Source organism: Macrotis lagotis, chromosome 1, assembly GCF_037893015.1.
Source record: "Macrotis lagotis isolate mMagLag1 chromosome 1, bilby.v1.9.chrom.fasta, whole genome shotgun sequence".
Lineage (NCBI taxonomy): Eukaryota > Metazoa > Chordata > Mammalia > Peramelemorphia > Peramelidae > Macrotis > Macrotis lagotis.
Genome location: NC_133658.1, coordinates 930583109 through 930602632, shown reverse-complemented (window position 1 = coordinate 930602632; position 19524 = coordinate 930583109). Strand labels below are relative to the sequence as shown.

Genomic DNA, 19524 nt, shown 5'->3' with positions numbered 1-19524 from the left:
TCTGAAACCAAAAATCAGGTTTAGAAGAGCAGGAGGCTGGGAGATCTTGAAGCCAACCCCAATGTTTACAGGGGGAGAAACCTGGGTCCAGAGGTTAAATTACTTGCCCAAGTTCAGAGAAACAGAGGCAAGATTTGAACCAAAATCCTCTGACTAAATTCAGTGTTCTTTATGCTCTACCAAATTGCCTTTATAGGTCTAATACCTTCTTCATGGGACAGCCATTCAGAAAGGTTGACAGCTGTCAAGTCTTTCCAGAGTCTTTTCTCCAGGGTAAGCACTCTGAGTTTCTTTAACCATGGGTAATTCTACATATGACAGGAGCTAAGTAGTTGTGCCTATCCTGTACCATCTCCTCTCCACATATTTTATGTCAGCCTCATCAGCTATGTGTTCATCTCTAGAAAGGTTAGCTTAGTGTTTAGGAGGCTCCATAGGAAAGTGTGGGAGAGAAGAGGTAGACTGACAACAAAACTGAAGCTCTCCAGAGATATTATTCAGACTTCATTGTTGTATACCTCTGGAATCTGGAGAGTCTACCATTGTCATGCCAGGAAACTGAATCACTTCCATTTGAATTGTCTGAGGAAGATTCTAAAGCTCACCTGACAAGATAAGGTATCAGGGGACCCTGAGATCTTTTCTTGAACTGAACTGCTAAGCATTCAAACTACCAGAGAGAGCACAACTCCAATGGACTGACCACATTGTTTCGATCCTAAAAGTATAAAAGTCTTTTATGACGATCTCACATAAGGTAGGAGTTTACATGATAGTCAGAAGAAGTAATGCAAGGAAACTCAAGGTCTCTCTGAAAAACTTTGCAATTGATTGTGAGGCATGGAAGATACTGGCAAAGGATCTCCCAATATGACATCCCTATATCAAAGAAGGCGCTATGTTCTATTAACAAAGCAGAATTGCATTAGCTCAAAAGAAACATGAGAAATGCAAATGTAAAGACATCACCACTCCAAATGTTCCTGTGAACTATTTGTGCCTGACCTATGGCGGAGCCTTCTGAGCTCTTGTGGCTCTGATCAATCATCTACATTGTATCTTGATTCCAATATAACAATGTCATTTTGGTCTTCTTTTGAAGATGAAGGACAAAAGATGGTGGATATGGAGCAAAATGAAGTCACTTAAGGTCTCTCAAAAAATTCACTTTCAATAAGCTTCCCCAGGAAGCCCATTTCTCTCATAGATGAATCAATTGTTGGGAAATCTTTTTGTGAATCAAACCCAAATGTGCTCATTGGGAACTCTCTTGCATTGTTCCTTGTTTTGTCATTGGGATCCAAGGAGAATGAAATTTAATTATGGGATCAAAGACTTACAGTTGCAAGAGACCTTTGCACTCACAGAGTCCAAGTCCCTTCCTTAATAGATAAGGAAATGGATACTAAGGGCATTTAAGTGACAACACAGAATCACAAAGTCCCTCAGCCTCTGAGATGGGGTTCAAACTCAGGTTTTCCTTCCATTTGGTGGCTATGAAAGTTCTTTAGGACAATTAATACCTCTCCTGTGAATCTTCTTGAGTACCTTCAAGCCATTTTCATACGGCATGAGTTCAAGACCCCTCACTAGGACTGCTTTCTTGGTACACTCCCACTAAGGTGTGCCATTCCTAAAATGTGACTTCCATAACTACAGGGATAATCTGGTCTCAGTAGAGTGTAAGGACTTATCATCCAAATATTCATCCCCTGTTTATTTTAACTTCAGATACTAAACTCAAGAATCAGAAGACCACTAAAAAACAGAGTAAGATCAATAGAGTCATTTATAGAAAAACTCAATGAGGATATTACTCAGAGTCATATTTATGGGAGATGTTAGAATTAATAAAAAAAATTTTAAGGGAAGATATCAAAGAAATTTGTTTCCCAGACAAATTAATTGAGGTAATTTTCTATCACAGGAAAACTTAGAATGGCTCACAAATATATTGACATTTGGAAGGGCATCTAGACACCCAAGAGATCATATAATGATAATAAAGGTAATTATTTTACAACTCTTATCCAATAGCAGAATCTATATAAGGGAGGGAAATCCTGAGGAATTTGGAAAGACTAAATCAGAATATATGTGATATTCAATATAAAATTCATAATGAATCTTGTGAATACAATTAGTGTGTGAAGAATCTCAAGGTTTCCACTTTGTCAGAAATTTCTCAGAGAAACTTTTTACATGTTAAATAATGTAGTAAGGTCTTCAGCAATTATTTATACCTTGTAAATCCTGAAAGAATGCATAATAGAGAGACTCTAAGAATGTGAGAAGGACTGCACCTGAAAGTTGAACCTTGTTGACTTCAGAAATTTCATATTGGAGAGAAACCTTATTAATATAATGAATGTATAAAAGCCTTCAGGGGAAAAGCAGGCTTTCATTGTGTGAGAAATCAGACTAGAGAGAAAAGTGTTCTTTCATACTGTGGAAAACACTTCAACCACAGCTCAGTCCTCATTTATACACAGAATGTTTGTATTAGAAACTTTCTCAATCTAAGGAAAATGAGATCTTTAAAAGGAAGTAAGACCTCATTTCACAGCAAAGAAATCACACTGGTTTGAAGTCACATTTATTTTTAGGTTTTTGCAAGGCAATGGGGTTAAGTGACTTGCCCAAGACCACACAGCTAGGTAATTATTAAATGTCTGAGGCCGGAAGAAATTACACTGGAGAGGAGCTTTATGCATGTGAGAATGTGAAATTCTCTCCTCATTGAAAATCAGAATTTACACTGAAGACAAATCTTTTGAATGTGAGGAATGTGGGAGACAGCTTTCAGTCACAAATCAAACTTTATTGTACTAGAGAAAATTCATCCTGGAAAGAAACCTTGTAGATATGGAAAGACTTCAGTTTGCAGTCCTCTCTCCTTCAACCTCAGGAAATTCACAGGACAGAAAGTTTGTAAATATGAGGCTTGTTGGCAGAACCATCTGGTTCTTCTACACAAAGTAGAGAAAGGGAATATGCTATTTTTAGTAAAAATCAGTTCAGTTTGACTAATTTGTCTTGTTTGAAGGGAAGTAATCTGAAATTAGTCACACTGGAAGAGTCTGGGGTCTGATTGAGGGCTTTAAATGTCAACAGCCTTTGAATTTTATCTCAGAGGCAATGGGGAATCACTCCCCATTTCTTTTTCTTTTTTTTTTTAGGGTTTTGCAAGGCAGTGGGGTTAAATGGCTCGTCCAAGGCCACACAGCTAGGTAATTAAGTGTCTGAGGCTGGATTTGAACTCAGGTACTCCTGATTCCAGGGCCGGTGCTCTATCCACTGTACCACCTAGCTGCCCCACTCCCCATTTCTTGGGGAAACTTGGGGAAACTCAGAGGAGTTCTATGTTGCTCATGTGAAGTCTGTTTGGAGCTCTACAGAGAAATAGGGATTGCACATAGAGATTTGGGCAATACCTTTCTAGAGATAGTCCTTGAATCCATCTGACCTGAGACCCTAAAGACAGAAAGATCATCATTTATCCCCCATCAATTAAGCATAAGCCTGTCCCCCACAAGACTCTGTCCTGTGTCTCTTGTCTTTCAACACTCTGTCAATGACTACCTCAGTTCCCATGGACACGATTATAAGCTCTGCAGAAGAGGCTCTCAACATCCCATCTATAGTCAATCATGACTAATAAATACCCCTGAGACAAGAATCTGGGTCTGAGAGTACTTTATTCATAAGGAATAGGCTGGATGTCTGGGTTACAGGGCTGTCAGGAAATAATGATCGACAATGGGAAGTGACTAGCATCATACAAAAAGTAAGAAAATTCAGTTATTAAGTAAGACAAGCATGATAATCAGCATAATGTTATAACATATAAATTATACATCTATATATGCCACTCTCACATATGTAATATATTTGATATTATTTCAGTTTCATTAAGATATACAGCAAATAAAAATGCTGATCATTGTCTATTTCCAAAGGGACCATCACTAAAATGGTAAAGGAAACAGATCATATTATCTCTGTAGTTGTGGAAGTCACATTTTAGGAATGGCACACTATAGTGGGAGTGTATCAAGAAATAGATAAAGGAGAGGAGGGTGGCATCTCTCCCTCTTAGTCATTACTGGCAAGATTCTTGCCAGAGTACTTCTTAATAGGCTGATTCTTCATCAGGAAGCTGGTTATCTATCTAAAAGCCAGTATAGTTTCAGAAAAGGTCAGGAACAGTTTATATGGTATTGGTTGCCCAACAACTCCAAGAGAAATTCCAGGAACAGAGCATTAAACTGGAACAAGAAATTTGATACTGTCAGTCATGAGGGCTTACGGAAAGTTATATCAAAATTTGATTGCTGGGGGGCAACTAGGTGGCACAGTGAATGTGAAAAATGCCCTGGAGTCAGGAGGTCCTGAGTTCAAATCCAGTCTCAGACACTTATTAATTACCTAGCTGTGTGAACTTGGGCAAGTCACGTAACTCCATTGCCTTACAAAAGCCAAAAAAAAAAAATTTGATTGCCTAGAGAAGTTCAGCAGAATTGTACATCAAATTCATGATAGCATGCTTTCCTGGGTTCTAGATAAAGGATGATGCTCTCTCACTTTCCCAGTCACCAGCAGCTAGCTGTTTGCTCCCATGATTTTTAGCACAATGTTTTCAGTAATGTTCTCAGCCAACTTCAATGAGAATGAATACTACATCAAAGGCAGCTACAAACACTAATCGTAACTTGATTTAACTTGAAAAGGTGCCACTAAAATGGAGGGAGAACTGGTGCATGGTTTTGTGCGGAGGATAATGCAGCCTCTGAAACCGAGATGGAACAAAGTATAGATTGATTGCTACTTGTGCAGACATTGACCTAACAATTACCACTGAGGAAACACAGGTGATCCACAGGTCAGGACACATCATTCATTTATGGAGCCATAGCTTACAGGAAATGAAGAAAGTCTGAGTATTGTGAATAAATTCACTTACCTTGAAAGTAAACTCTCCTGGATGTACACGTTGATAATGAAGTTGTAATTGCCAGAGCAAGCTCAGTGCTTAGGAGTCTCCAAAGAAAATTGTGGGAAAGAAGAGGTGTTAGACTGACTACCAAACTGAAGGTCTATAGAGCCCTAGTGCTGACCTCATTGTTTGATGCCTGTGAAATCTGGAGAGTCTACCAGTGCCATGCCAGGAAACAGTCTCTTCCATTTGAAGTGTCTTAGGAAGATTCTGAATATTACCAGGAAGGAGAAAATACCAGACACTGAGGTTCTTTCTTGAATCAACTGCCAAGCATTCAAACTCTACTGCAAAGAGCACAATGGGCTGGCCATGTTACTTACTCAAATAGCAAACACATACTTGCTAAAAAGATTGTTTTATGAAGAATTCACACAAAGCAGGGGCTTACATGGAGGTCAGACAAAGGGATACAATTCTCTCCAGGGTCTCTCTGAAGAACTTGAAAATTGTTTTTTTTTTATTGACATGGAAGACACTGCCAAAAAAACAATTAACATGACGTACCTGCATGAAAGAAGTCACTGTGCTACATGAGCAAAGCAAAACTGAAATAGCTCAAAAGAAATGTTAGCTGTGCAAATGTAGATAATCCACCCAAATACTCACATGGACTATTTCTACCTGACTTAGGGTACAATTCTGAGCTTGTATTGATATGATCAGCCACAGTCAGATGGAACTTGTCTCTAAAATGGAGATGTAAGGACAACAAATCTACCCTATTTTTTCAGTTTCAATATTTATTCAGAGCTAGAGTCAATTCAGTGGTTTAATTTCACTAAATCTCAGGCCTCCTTCTGATAGGACCTTTGATTCCTCTCACTTGCTGTCTAAACATTTGGGATTTGGGTATAAGCATTTGAGGTCATGTATTTACTAGTGGTTCCTTTCTTTTTTTTTAGGTTTTTGCAAGGCAATGGGGTTAAGTGACTTGCGCAAGGCCACAAAGCTAAGTAATTATTAAGTGTCTGAGGTCAGATTTGAACTCAGGTCCTCCTGACTCCAGGGCAGGTGCTCTATCCATTGCGCCACCTAGCCACCCCTGAGCCCATGTACTTTTAAGCCAACCATGAGGGGATGGGGAGATAGGAGGAAATGCATTCTTCAGCTCAGAGAGTCATCCTTACCTCTAATGAGTAGCAGGAAGGAAAAAGAGACCTTGATTTGGATGGACCTTCCTTATACACACTCAGTCCTGGCTCAGCAGCCAACTAAAAGTTTTTTCTTCTCTATGCAGTAAATGAATAGGAAACAATCACAGAATGTCTGGATATCCATGGAATCCTAGAGCAAGATCCCTCAATTACAGGTCATTTCATATTTCCAGAAGCAACCTCCCCAAGACTCCATGTGGCAGTATATACAAGGCCCTCCATGCATGTCCCAGCCCCACAGCTCTAGTCTATGAAATCATTTCAGACATTGTCTAAACCCTGCAAACAACATGTTTTAAACCTGACAAATAACATGTTAGCTGTCCCTCTTATCTTTATGTTATCTTTGAATGTCCATTTCAGTGATAAAATATTAAAACAGAGCAGGGCCTAGCAAAGATCCCATGGGACACTCCATAATTCATATTAACTATTAATGATGCCTCATAAAGTTGGGTGTCATGGTATTATCACTGGGTTCAAACATCTCCATCTCTCCAAATGAATATGAAAGCACTATAAGAAATTTTATTAAGATGTTGCTGGCGTCTAGGTAAAGTATAGTCAGGATTCCTTTAATTAAATAATTTAGTAGCCCTCTCAAAATAAAGGACACAAGAGTTGGTATGACATGATCTATTTCTGACTGCAAGGGAAGGGAAATGGAATTCTTCTCCACAACTGGAGATTCTAGACCCCTTTTCTTGATAATTATTTTCATTTTGTACCTTTGTTGCTCCAAATAAACTTTATTCTTATTTTCTTGAATAATCACAGACATCACGGAATATAATCATAAAGTGTGATGAATCAGAGAAAGTTTTCCTAAAACCCCATAACAATGGGTGAATAAAATCCTTACTCAGATTGGGATGAATATAAATCTTTTGCCACAAGAGGAAGGTGGCCATTTAGGAAACCTTTTATGATTGGATGAATCAGATTTTCTGTTTTCTTTACATACCCAAGGAAGGAATGACCACTTCCCTGGTTCCCCATCATTTGCATTGCAGTAGCTAATTCTTCCTTGGTTATAATGATCCAGTCCAGAATAGAATATTCCTTCCACCTTTTGAACAATTTCATTGTTCAAGGCAAGTCAGAATGTTATAGATACTGTTCTTTTGTGATGTCAATTTGAACCTTCCTGTGTCATTTCTCTTGGCAGGTTTGTGCCCTCCCTCTCAAGCTCTTTATATCCAAGCATCTCTGGTATAAACCTCAAAACAAAATTTCTTCTGTTTCTTCCTACCTACTGACCATGCTCCCCACTTCAGTTTCCAAGACTTCTTCACATGAATAAACACAGTTTCACATCCTTACTCCTCTTTCACGGCTTTCTTTCATTTGAGAAAAGAATCCTCATCCAAAGCCAAATTCAATTATGGATTCATCTTACCAAGTCTCAGGGATACATATAAGGTTTATCTATTAGGCCTTCTGGTTCTTATGCTTTTTGCTTAAGTTTTGGGCCCCTGTGTACCAGCATTTAAGTTGGGGTCTTCACCACTGACTGCTCTTTCATCTTTTGCCTCCTGAAAGGTCATTGTAATTAGAGTACTCTGGTTTTGCTTTCTTTGTGTCCACCTCACTCCCTGCTAACCAACTTGGGTGATGGCTTTGGGTGATGATTTCCAGCTTTAGTGAGCCTTGGGCCATTGTGTCCAAAGGGGTGCTTTTCGTTCTAAAGCTTCATGCTCTGAACCCAGTGGAAGTGCTTTTCCTGTTGGTATTGCCAGGGACCAGGATGGTGACTGGCAGGCAGTAGGCTGCGCTGGTTGATGAGAACGTGACTAGCTGCCAAGTGCGGGCTGTCAAGACGAGGGCTCGTCCGGGTCTGACTTTCACAAGGAAGGAAGAAGTGGTGCCCGGGGGGGGGGGGTGCTGGGCATCGGGGGAGGAGGACATCCAGGCTCCTACATGAAAGCCTCTGGCCAGCGACGGGCACTGAGGCCTGGGGGGAGGGGAAGCAGAAGGGTTGGAGGCCCGTGGCATGAATCTGAGGATGGGGAGAAATGCCTGGAAGATGCTGTGATGGGGGCAGCTGGGTGGCGCAGTGCATGGAGCCCTGGCCCTGGAGTCAGGAGGATCTGGGTTCAAATCCGGCCTCAGACACTTCATAATGACCTAGCGGTGTGGCCTTAACCCCTTTTGCCTTGCAAAAAAACAAAACTAAAAACTGCTCTGATGCCTGACCATCGCCCTTCATGCCCCACCCCCCACCCCTGGTCCCACAGCGGAAGTGCTCCTCCTCTCCCCTCCTCCCAGATACCCGACAGCGCATGCGCCCTCCACCACCTGGGGCAGGTCCGCTTCCCCGAGGTCTCCACCGAGGAAGACTCCACGCTCCCCGGTCGGGAAGGGAGCTGGGCCAGGTGCGTCCTTCTCCGTTCTCTCTGGGGGCCGGGGGCCTGGGGGTCTGGGGGCCCTGGGGGCCCGGGCTTGGCCTGTGCCTCGGGCTCCTGCTCAGGGTTTCCTCTCTCTGACCCCCGGCCGGGCCCCCGGCCGCCTCCCTCCTGCGCACCCTTGGTTCCTGCCCCTCGGCAGCTGCGCCCTCCGGGAACCGGGAAAGGCCGGGCCGAGGGTGCGGACAGGTGTCTGCGGGACAGCGCTGCCGGAGCCCCGCATCCGCGCGGGGCCTGGAGGCTTCAGCACCTCGGACAGGGCCGGGCCGGGCCGGCCTCGCTCAGCACCTCGGACAGGGCCGGGCCAGGGCCGGCCTCGCTCAGCACCTCGGACAGGGCCGGGCCAGGCCGGCCTCGCTCAGCACCTCGGACAGGGCCGGGCCAGCGCCTTAGCACCCCTGGGCTGCACAGGTAAAGGAGCTGCTGCGGGGCCGAGGTCCTCGTTGCTGGGCCCGTAGAGGCGGAGGCAGTCCTTAGGGGGAGACAGAGAAGTCGGCACAGGCCACGGCCTTGGTGGGGAAGGGAGAGGGGTGGTGCAGGGGTTACCTCTGTTTCCAGGATGCTAGGAGGGGAGACCTCTGCTGATTTCCTCAGCTCACATGGACGCCACCCTGCAGACATCTGCAAATCTCTGTAGTCTTTGTCAGCTCCAATCTAGCACCTCATGCCCCCCTTGTGCAACAGAATACCCCCTGCGGGGGTTCCCCACTGCATCCAGGAGAAATGCAAGGAAAGCTGGCAGCTCTCTGGGGTCCCGGAAGACTCTAGAGTGCCCTTTCTGGCTCTGTCATTCAAGGACAGCCTTCCTCAGAAAGTGCCAGGCTATTCTTAGCTGCTACATCCCTCCAAGGACCTTTCTAGATCCTCAGTGATCAGTGCCCCTGCCCTCTGCCTCTTACTGGACATCTCCTGTGTCTGTATTGCTTCTACTTGTAACTGGATATCATGTGTCCCTCAATGGAAGATAAGGGTCTTGAGGGCAGGGGGTTGTCTCATTTTGGCTTTGTGGCCTCTGAACCTCTACTGGGCTCCCAGTGGACAATAAACATTTGTGAAGGGGCGGTGAGGTGGTACACTGGATAGAGCACCCAATAGAGCACCGGGCCTGGAGTCAGGAGGACCTGAGTTCAAATCCAGCCTCAGACACTTAATTACCTAGCTGTGTGGCCTTGGGCAAGTCACTTAACCCCGTTGCCTTAAATTAGAAAACAAAATTTTAAATAAAACAAACATTTGTGAATAGGTTCATCCATTAGGAGTGATCTTACTGTTACAAGGAAAGCCAGGCAGAGTATCACCCCTGAAATCAAAGGATGACACAATATCTAGGCTATGGGAGGGTTTGACATTGCAAGAACCTGTGGATAAGCAGCAGGGTGATGTAGAGGGGAAAACCTTGATACTGCAATCAGAAAGACCTGAGTTAATCTAGACTCAGACATTTAATAGCTGTGTGACTCTGGGCAATTCACTTCATCTGAGTTTGCCTCAGTTTCCTTAATTGACAGCAAAAAAAGAAAATAAAGGATAAATATCATTGTTAAAAAAAATTGTGAGTGAGGATGAAAAGAGTACCTTCCTCCCAGGGTTGTTGTGAAGAGCAAAAGAGATCACATTTGTAAAGCACCTGGCCTCAAAAGAGGTGCCTAATCCATGCTTATTCCCTTGCCCTTCTCCCCCCAGAGATGGGGGTGGGGAGAGTTCTCTAGACTTAGGAATCTAGGCAGAGCTTGATTTTAGATAGACGTGCGTGCTATGGTCAGAAACCACGTTTGCCAAGGATCATGAAGTAAGTGAGAGGAAATGTAGGCAAGAAAGGCAAGTGAGGGGGTGGCTAGGTGGCCCAGTGGATAGAGTACTGGCCCTGGAATCAGGAGTACCTGGGTTCAAATCTGGCCTCAGACACTTAATAATTGCCTAGCTGTGTGGCCTTGGGCAAGCCACTTAACCCCATTGCCTTGCAAAAAAAAAATTTTTTTGTCTAAAGAAAGGCAAGTGGTCCCTTCTAGAAATTTGACTGAGTAACAGAGCAATCTAATGAGAGGTTGGTAGGAACAATTAATAATCTAAGGATGAGGGAGATCAGGGCATACTTGTAGCAATGGGGAAGGAGCCAGTGAATAAAGCCAGACTGAAGATCTCCTGGGTCTCTGGGAGTGGAGGGAGCTTCAAAAAAAGTATAATGTTTAGTCACCTGGCAATCTCAGAACTTCACTCATTTTAGCTGTCATCTCTCTTGTGAGAGGACCTTCATCTCCCTCACCAACACTCATCCTCACCATATTTGTTGAGCAGCTAGAAGACAGCCCTTCATTTATTCCTCTTTTGGGAAAAAACAGAATAAATACAAGAAAATCCACAGGAATGTGAATGAGGCCCAGAGACACATATCCAGTTCTCTGGACTCATTTTGCCTCCCTGGCTTTCTGCTCTGGACTGCTTGTCCCACTCTTCAAAGGAGGATGCCTTCAAGCCTCAGTCGGAGACTTTTTCCTTTATATCAGGGCTCCTAGCCTGGGAGTCCATGGATTTGGTTGATAACTGTCTTTCAGTATAGTTGGTTTACATTATAATTCTTTGTATTTCTTTTCATACATTTAAAACTGTGCTTCTCAGAAGGGGCTCATAGGCTTCATGAGACTGACTTCCCAGGGGCCCTAAGACAGAAAAATGTGAAGAATTCCTGCTCTACATTTCTCCCTTTGGGATCTCCCTCCTTTCTATGTCTCAGTTATCCCTTATCTGCAGATGATTCCCTAATCTGTAACTTCATCCCCAACCTCTTTCCAGAGCTTTCTGACCTTAGGAGATTTCAGAGCTGTCTCCTCTAAGTGCAAGTGTCTAAGTGTGTGTGTGTGTGTGTGTGTGTGTGTGTTTATCCACACCCATATATCTGCTCCCTGGTGATAAAATACTTCTTGCTGGTGTCAGGGGATTTCTCACCTAATTGGTTCAGAGACTAAAAAGTACCTTTCTTCAGAGTTTATACTCTCTCTCCCCACAGGCCTGATGTCTCTTGACTGCATCCCAGATGGGAAACCTGAGGATGAAGCCTCCACCAGGGATCGATTGGTACTAGGAGAGGTGAGTTGGGGTTTCCTCTCTTCCTAGGACGCCCTGGTTCCCATGACCAGGCTGCCATCCTGAGGCTCTTGCTTTTGGCACTCAGGGAGGAGACTAGCAGGATGCCCTCAGGCTGAGCATGACCTCTGAGGCCTCTTCCATGGATTTGGTAATGAGGGAAATGGCTTGGAGGTTATAAGGTCCTACTCTCTCAGTTTGGTCTGAAAACTGAAGCCAGAGGGGGAATCACTTGCTCCATGTCCACCAATAGGTCAGTAAGTGTCACAGGCTGAATTTGGACTCTGAGGAGTTGGGTCAGAATCCTGGCTCTGTTGTGTATTTCCTGAGTCACTTGGCACAATCCAGATACCTTCCTCATACCTCAGTTTTCTCATCTGTACATTGGGGGGGATTGAGCTAGACCTCTTCCTATGGTCCAGGTTCTTCTGACTTGCCAGGACTGAGCAGTCCCCTCTCCATCTATCTTGTTTATAATTTGCTTCCCCTTTCTTTAGAAGACTTTCACATCTATTTTTTTCATCCATTCTAGGCTCTTTATTGAATACAAATGTTTGCTTCTTTTCCCCCCTGGGACTCTATAAGCATATGACACCTGGACCAGCAGGAATGTTTGGTGTTTCAGGAAGCAGTGACATTCAGGGATGTGGCCTTGGACTTCATCTGGGATGAATGGGGATGTTTGGGTGCTACTCAGAGGAAGTTCTACAGAGATGTGATGCTGGAGAATTATAGGAATCTGGTCTCTCTTGGTAAGGTTGTTCCCTCTACATTCCCCTGTGAATTCGAGGCTGCCCTGGATGTGGAGCACAGATCTGTAGGACCCCTTCATTCACTCACCTGAGGGTCTTCTGAAAGCAGAAACTCTTGTCATTTAACCTCCGAGACAGGGTCTGTCTTCACCTCCACTGGGCTCTTCTTGGTCAGGGACATTCCCAAAGACACACCTGTAGAGATGTCCATAGAAGAGAGGATCCTTCTTGTTTCAGGGAAAGGGAAATAAAATACTTCCCTACAAACTATAATATTACATAACATTGATGTTTGAAGAACCGCTAAAGGTCATTTACTGTAACCCCTTCATTTTAAGTGGAAGAAACTGACCCAAAAATGAGCAAGTGACTGAGCCAAGGTTACACTGCAGGGGAATAACTGATAGGGGGCTTAAGCTTGGATTTCTGAAATACCAGCTAAGGAGAATGTTGAGGGGAATCATATTGTCTCTCTTCATTCAGCCACTTTAGAAACACGGTGCAGGTTTTTGGTCTCCTGGAGCTCAGTTTGAGGTTCCTCAGGGTCTGCAAAAATCATTTTTGTATTTGTGCAAACTAAGACCCAGGGAAGGGATAACTTTCTGGACACCAGAAATCTAGGAACAAGGGCTAGGTGATGCATTGTGAGTACTGTTCCAGAAGAAAGGGGTGCTTCTGAGGGAACTTAGACCCTGTCAGGTGGGAAAGGACCTGTTTTTGTGAGTCAGGATCACAGAGTCAGAGCCCTCTGGTCCTTGTATTGGTCATTACTCCTACCATACCTTGTCTCTCTCCTGGCTGATCTTCTTCCACCTTCAGCATATACAGAGTTATCTCATGTTCTCCGCCATGAGCAGGGCTTCCTGGTCCCAAGCCAGGCCTCATCTCCTGGTTGGAGGCAGAGGAAGAACTACATTCATGTGATTCATTGGGACATTCTGTAAGAAGCACCCCTTTGTCTGAAGTAGAAAAGGCTAGGAGTCAGCTGAGAGCCAGTAGATGGAGCAGCCCAGTTGGTCTCTTATGTATGGCCATCTTTGAAACATTGGATGGTACAGGTAGGTGTGCAGAGGGTAGGGGGATGAAGAAGATGACCAATAGTGATCAAAGTCCAAAGTGTATGCAAGACTGGAGCATGTCACTTTCAGTGGATATATGGCCATATATAGGGCACTCACTACCACAGATTGTACAAGGTTCTGGAAAACAGGAATCTTTCTGCACACAGTTCAGCAAAGCAGGTCTTACTTCCCTAGTCTGGTAGACTCAGAATTAAGAGACAGAAAGAAGAGGAAGAGGATTCAAATTTTGGCATAGCAAGACAGGGAAGACAAAGTATAGATTAATGATTCTCTAGAATTCTTCCTTCAGGAAAGGGATACATTCCAGGGTGACCTGCTCAGACTTACCAGCCTTGGAAAAAGCCTCTAGAACTTTTGTTTCGTGGACCCCTTGGGCAGCCTGGCAAATCCTATGGATCCTTTCTTGGAATGATCTTTTCAAATGCATAAAATAAAATATACAAGAGACTACAAAAGAAATCAGTTCTATTGAAGGTTACTTTTGGAAAGTTCAAAGATCCTGGGTTAAGAACCCCTGCTCTAGACCTTTCCTAGAAGAGTAAAAGATAAACCAATAATGACCAAAAACTATCCCAGCAGGTAGCCCAGGCCTTCTGTCAAGGCTTCCATCACTAGATAGGCCATGTTATTTAAGTGCTCTGTGATACCATTCCCATTCTTTCTGAGCTTCTCTTGCAAAATATGTTCCCTTTTATGTGCTGAAGTCACCTCTTTCTACATTAGCTTCCTGAGGTTACACTTGGCTTTGCTGCCTTGGGTTTGCATACCAGGCACTTGCACAGACCCATTATGTCATTGATCCATAATTCTGCAGAGGTGTAGATATTTTATCAGATCCTTCCTTGGCCACAGTGCCAGTGCTAACCAGAACCCTTTGTACCAATGCTAAGCTTCTAGAAGGACAATAAAATATTCAGTCCAGAATTGAGCAGGCCTGATCACCTAATGGTGATCTACCTAGCTCCCTATCCTGGATTCTGAAGTTATGGGAATCTATAAGAATTCATCCTTCATATAGGGCAGGATAGGCCTTCTGGAGTGGATCTGCTTAAATACACACAAGCTCACTTGTTGTAGACACTTCAGGAAGTTCCATAACTTCTCTGAGACTCACTTTCTTCATTTGTCAAATGAGAAGGACATAACTGAATGATGCTTTCCAGTTCTGACATTGGGTGACTGCTGTCCATCTCTTTAATGATGCAGTTTAGAAAACTGGATAACATTCCTAGAATTAGATTTTGCAAAATGTAAAATCTGGGATTGAAGAGGTTGAAGTCCCAAGTGTAGCCTGGGGAGGAATAAGGTAGAGGAATCCTAATTCTGGTACCAGTTGGATTGAGAATAAACTTTGCACAGAATTTGATATTAATTTCTCTAGAACTAGCTTTCTAGCCCTCTTTATTCAACTTTTGTTTCCATTTTGTTTCAGCTCAGGATACTAAACTCAGGAATCAGGAATCAACTGAAAAGCAAGATGGAGGACCAGAAGAGACATTAGTGGAAAGACTCCTTGAAGATGTTCTCAGGAACAAAACCTTTGTGGATCATCCAATGCAAAAGACCAGGCTATGGAAGCAAATGCAAAACCTGGCAGGAGAGATTCCAAAGGAATTTATTTCCCAGCAAAGTGATTTCAGGCAATTGATTCCTGATAGACACAGAGGCCATGAATGTGTTGACATTAACAAAAAAATCCACAGGAGCACCCACAGATATGACAAGTCATGCAATGAGAATGAGGGTGAAGATCTCTCAGCCCTGATTCAACCCCCAAGTCCACATAGGGTGGAGAAATCCTGGGATGCTGAGAAATTTGAAAAGACCTTCAGCCAGAATGCAGGAATGACACAACATCAGAGAATTCACACTGGAGAGAAATGTGAGGGATTTGAGGAATGTGGCAAGAACTTCCAGGAATACTCTCAACTTGACCAAGACCAGAGAGTTCACACCAGAAAGAAGCCTTATATATGTAAGGACTGTGGAAAGTCCTTTACCCAGTATTCATACCTTATTCATCATGAAAGGATGCATAATGGAGAGAGACCTTATGAATGTAAGGAATGTGGAAAGACCTTCAACTGGAAGTCTTACCTCATTGGACACCAGAGAATTCACACTGGAGAAAAACCTTATGAATGTAAGGGGTGTGGGAAAGCCTTCAGCCATAGCTCAGCTCTTATTGCACATCAGAGAGTTCACACTGAAGAGAAGCCCTACCAATGTAAAGAATGTGGAAAGGCCTTCAAATGGAAGTCAGGTCTCATACAACATCAGAGAATTCATACTGGAGAAAAACCATATCAATGTAAGGAATGTGGGAAGGCCTTCAGCCAGAGTTCAGCCCTTATTACTCATCAGAGCATTCACTCTGAAGAGAAACTTTACAAATGTAAGGAATGTGGTAAGGCTTTCAACTGGAAGTCACCTCTCATTCAACATCAGAGAATTCATACTGGAGAAAAACCTTATAAATGTAGTGAATGTGGTAAAGCCTTCAGTCAGAACTCAGCTCTTATTGTACATAAAAGTATTCATACTGGAGAGAAACCTTATCAATGTAAGGAATGTGGGAAGACTTTCCACTGGAATTCATACCTCATTCAACATCAGAGAATTCACACTGGAGAGAAACCTTATGAATGCAAGGAATGTGGGAAAGCCTTTAGCCAAAGCTCAGCCCTCACTGTACACCTGAGAATTCACACTGGAGAGAAGCCTTATCAGTGTAAGGAATGTGGGAAGGCTTTCAATAGGAGTTCAGCCCTTATTGAGCATAACAAAGTTCATACTGGAGAGAAGCCTTATAAATGTAAGGAGTGTGGCAAGTCCTTTAATAGGAAGTCACATCTCATTCGACATCAACATTCTCACTGGGGAGAACCTCTAGAAGTGCAAAGGACTATGAGTAGACTTGATGCAGTGAAGACAATACAGTCAAAATTATAATATATTTGACTACAGAAGTATTCATAAACATGGAACTTACGAATAGCGAAACAGACAAAGAACAATAAACTATGTTGGTTCTGGGCTATTAAAATTAAAGGTACAACTTTCCTTTCAGGCAATAATAGACAAACTTCAAAAATGATATTTTATTAGTCAAAATTAAACTATTATTTACTATAACAACTTTTTACAGAGAAGGGACAGTGGATAGAGCACTGGCCCTGGAGTCAAGAGGACCTGAGTCCAGATCTGGCCTCAGATATTTAATAATTACCTAGCTGTGTGACCTTGGACAAGTCACTGGCCTTGCAAAAACCAAAAGAAAAACCTTTTACAGGGAATACACTTTTTACCTTTTGTAAGAGGAAACAGAAGCTTCCTCGGAAAGTACTATCATATTAAAGGCAAATACCAGTTCATTAATGCTGGAAAGCTTTCAGATGCAATTCATTCCTTGTTGAAGGTTAGTTCATTATAAAGGAAAGATTTTTTTTTAGGTTTTTGCAAGGCAAACAGGGTTAAGTGGCTTGCCCAAGGCCACACAGCTAGGTAATTATTAAGTGTCTGAGGCCGTATTTGAACCCAGGTCCTCCTGAGTCCAGGGCCGGTGCTTTATCCACTACGCCACCTAGCCGCCCCTAAAGGAAAGATTGATAGCAAAGTGAAAGTGGGAAATTCTTCTTGAGCTGAAAACAAAAGCCTGGATAGCCACATGGAAAAAACAATCCCCAGGCATATTATGCATATGGGAGAATAGTCATTGCAACTTTATTGTTGGAAAAGAAACTTTGCGACTGAAATAGAGGTAGTCTAATTCAGCAGGCCTGAATTCTAATTCATTCAACCCTGGCCACAAATTTAGAAGATTTATCTTACATTCTGGCTCACCCTCTATGACACCTTGAGAAAGTCATTTCATAATGTGCCTTGGTTTCCTCCTCTGACTACAAAGGTTGATAATTCTTTCACTACCTGTTAGGATATCATGAAGATCACATGTGAGAATGTCTCTAATCAGAATCCATCATCATATATGTGTAAGAACTATACAAGGAGACATGTGGATATAGGAGAGGTATATTGTTATACATTATGTCTATATTTTATTATATGTGCAGACCATAAGCTATAGAAGCCACAGAAAAAGGAAGATCGTGAATGGGGGTACAATTTTGGTGAGGTCTCTCATACCCAAGAGTGTGTGATATGTCAAAAAATATTTGCAATGATTTTTGGGCCAGTCCTAAATGTGTGTCTGACTTAACTGGCATAGGACTATTTTAGGACCACTCAATTAGAGACTACTAGAATTTGAAAACTCCTTCTTAAAGCTCATTCATTTGTTTCCCAATTATTCTCATTCAGCGTACTTTCCATTACTGTCTATGTGGGGTCCCTGAGAGTATGGAACCTTGGCCCAGAATAGGGCAATCCGGTTTATATTTTTCCAGGACTCCTTGAGCAAAGCAGAAGCCAAGAGGCTACATGGGCCGACCTAATTCAGGGATCCCTCTTGGTCAAATTGTGAGGAATTTGGGAAAGACAGGTTTTAAAAAATCAAGATCTCCCCCTGTATCCACGGCCATCGCTAGTCATCCCGATCCATATCTGGCCTTTGGTTCCAGATGGCACTGGAGGAAAAAGTAAGGCAGGTAACTTTGCCCAGCCCCTCCCCCCCAGTCCAATTCATGTGCGTGTCATGGCATCTCCTCCCTGATGTGGTCTTCCTTGAGAAAGAAGGACAAATGATAACAAAACAAGAGTAGCAGCAGCTCTTCTTTAATAAGGCTCCAGCAACTGCAGGAATTGTCCGGCTTCAGTAAACTCTTTTAGATGACTCAGGATTTTTCCAGTTGACCCGCTCTCAGCAAAGCAACATTTCTGTTGTGATCTTCATAGTTCCCAGAAAAGTTGCGGGGCATAATTTAGATTCTATCACTCTATATAGTTTGTATCTTCTATTCGCAACTGCTCCCCCCTCTTCAGTTTTTTTTCCTGCTTCGGTCTCCCTTTGATCACCTCTTACTCTCCTCTTGGTTTCTCCTATCTTAAACCAGGGTGTCTTCATGAGCAGTGACCCAACTCCAACTTATAAGATGAAACAAAAACTCCACCTCTGTCATGTATGACCTCAACAATCCATAAAGACTTCCCATTTTCCCTTAACTCTTAAATTTGTGATATGTCAGATATATACTCTAAAACTCTTAAAAGAATAATTTGCAAACAACTGACTCTCATGCACAGCAGTTATTGAAAAATATTTTTTCCAATTACATTTAAAAATACTTTTCCCCATTCATTTGTAATTAATATTTTGTTTGTTTTCCAATTAGATACAATAGTAGTTTCTGCCTATCTTTTTTAAGAAAGATTTTATTTATTTTGAGTTTTACCATCCCCCCATTCTTGCTTCCCTCCCCCCACGCCCCCCAGAAGGCAATTTGTTAGTGTTCACATTGGTTCCATGCTGTACATTGATCCCAGTTGAATGTGATGAGAGAGAAATCCTATCCTTAAGGAAGAAACATAAAATGTAAGAGCAAAATTACATAATAAGATAATGTGGTTTTTTTCTAATTTGAAGGTGATAGTCTTTGGTCTTTGTTAAAATTCCACAATTCTTTCTCTGGATACAGATGGCATTCTCCATCACAGACAGCCCCAAATTGTCCCTGGTTGTTGCACTGATGGAATGAGCAAGTCCATCAAGGTTGATCATCGCCCCCATGTTGCTGTTTCTATCTGTCATTTTTTGTAAGGTTTTGAATTTTACAATTTTTCTGCCACCCTCCCTTCCCTCCCCATCCCCCCACAGTAGGTAGTTTGACAGTCTTTACATTGTTTCCATGCTATACATTGATAGAAATTGAATGTATTCAGAGAAAAATCTTGTCCTTGAGGAGAAAAATATTAGAGATAGCAAAATTAGGTAGTACATAAGACACTTTAAAAAAAAATGAAGGTAATAATCCTTGCTTTTTGTTCAAACTCTACAGTTCTTTCTCTGGATATGGATGATATTCTCCATCGCAGACAGCCCCAAATTGTCCCTGATTGTCACACTGATGGAATGAGCAAGTCCATCAAAGTGGC

General features: G+C 42.7%; 1 protein-coding gene across 3 annotated transcripts in view; it reads left to right on the top strand.

Annotated features, from left to right (window-relative positions):
* Positions 1-208: 208 nt before the first annotated feature.
* Positions 209-19524, top strand: part of LOC141512228 (uncharacterized) — a 46378-nt gene continuing 27062 nt past the window's right edge. The window contains exons 1-3 of one of the 3 annotated variants that reach the window (XR_012475434.1): positions 209-273; positions 5902-5952; positions 7322-7617. Coding sequence is in view for 1 of the 3 variants with exons in the window: in XM_074221071.1 (XP_074077172.1) it covers positions 12358-12391; positions 14906-16368 (1497 nt within the window). In the remaining 2 variants the exon portion in view is untranslated. The other 2 variants (XR_012475435.1, XM_074221071.1) reach the window with 2 other exon arrangements.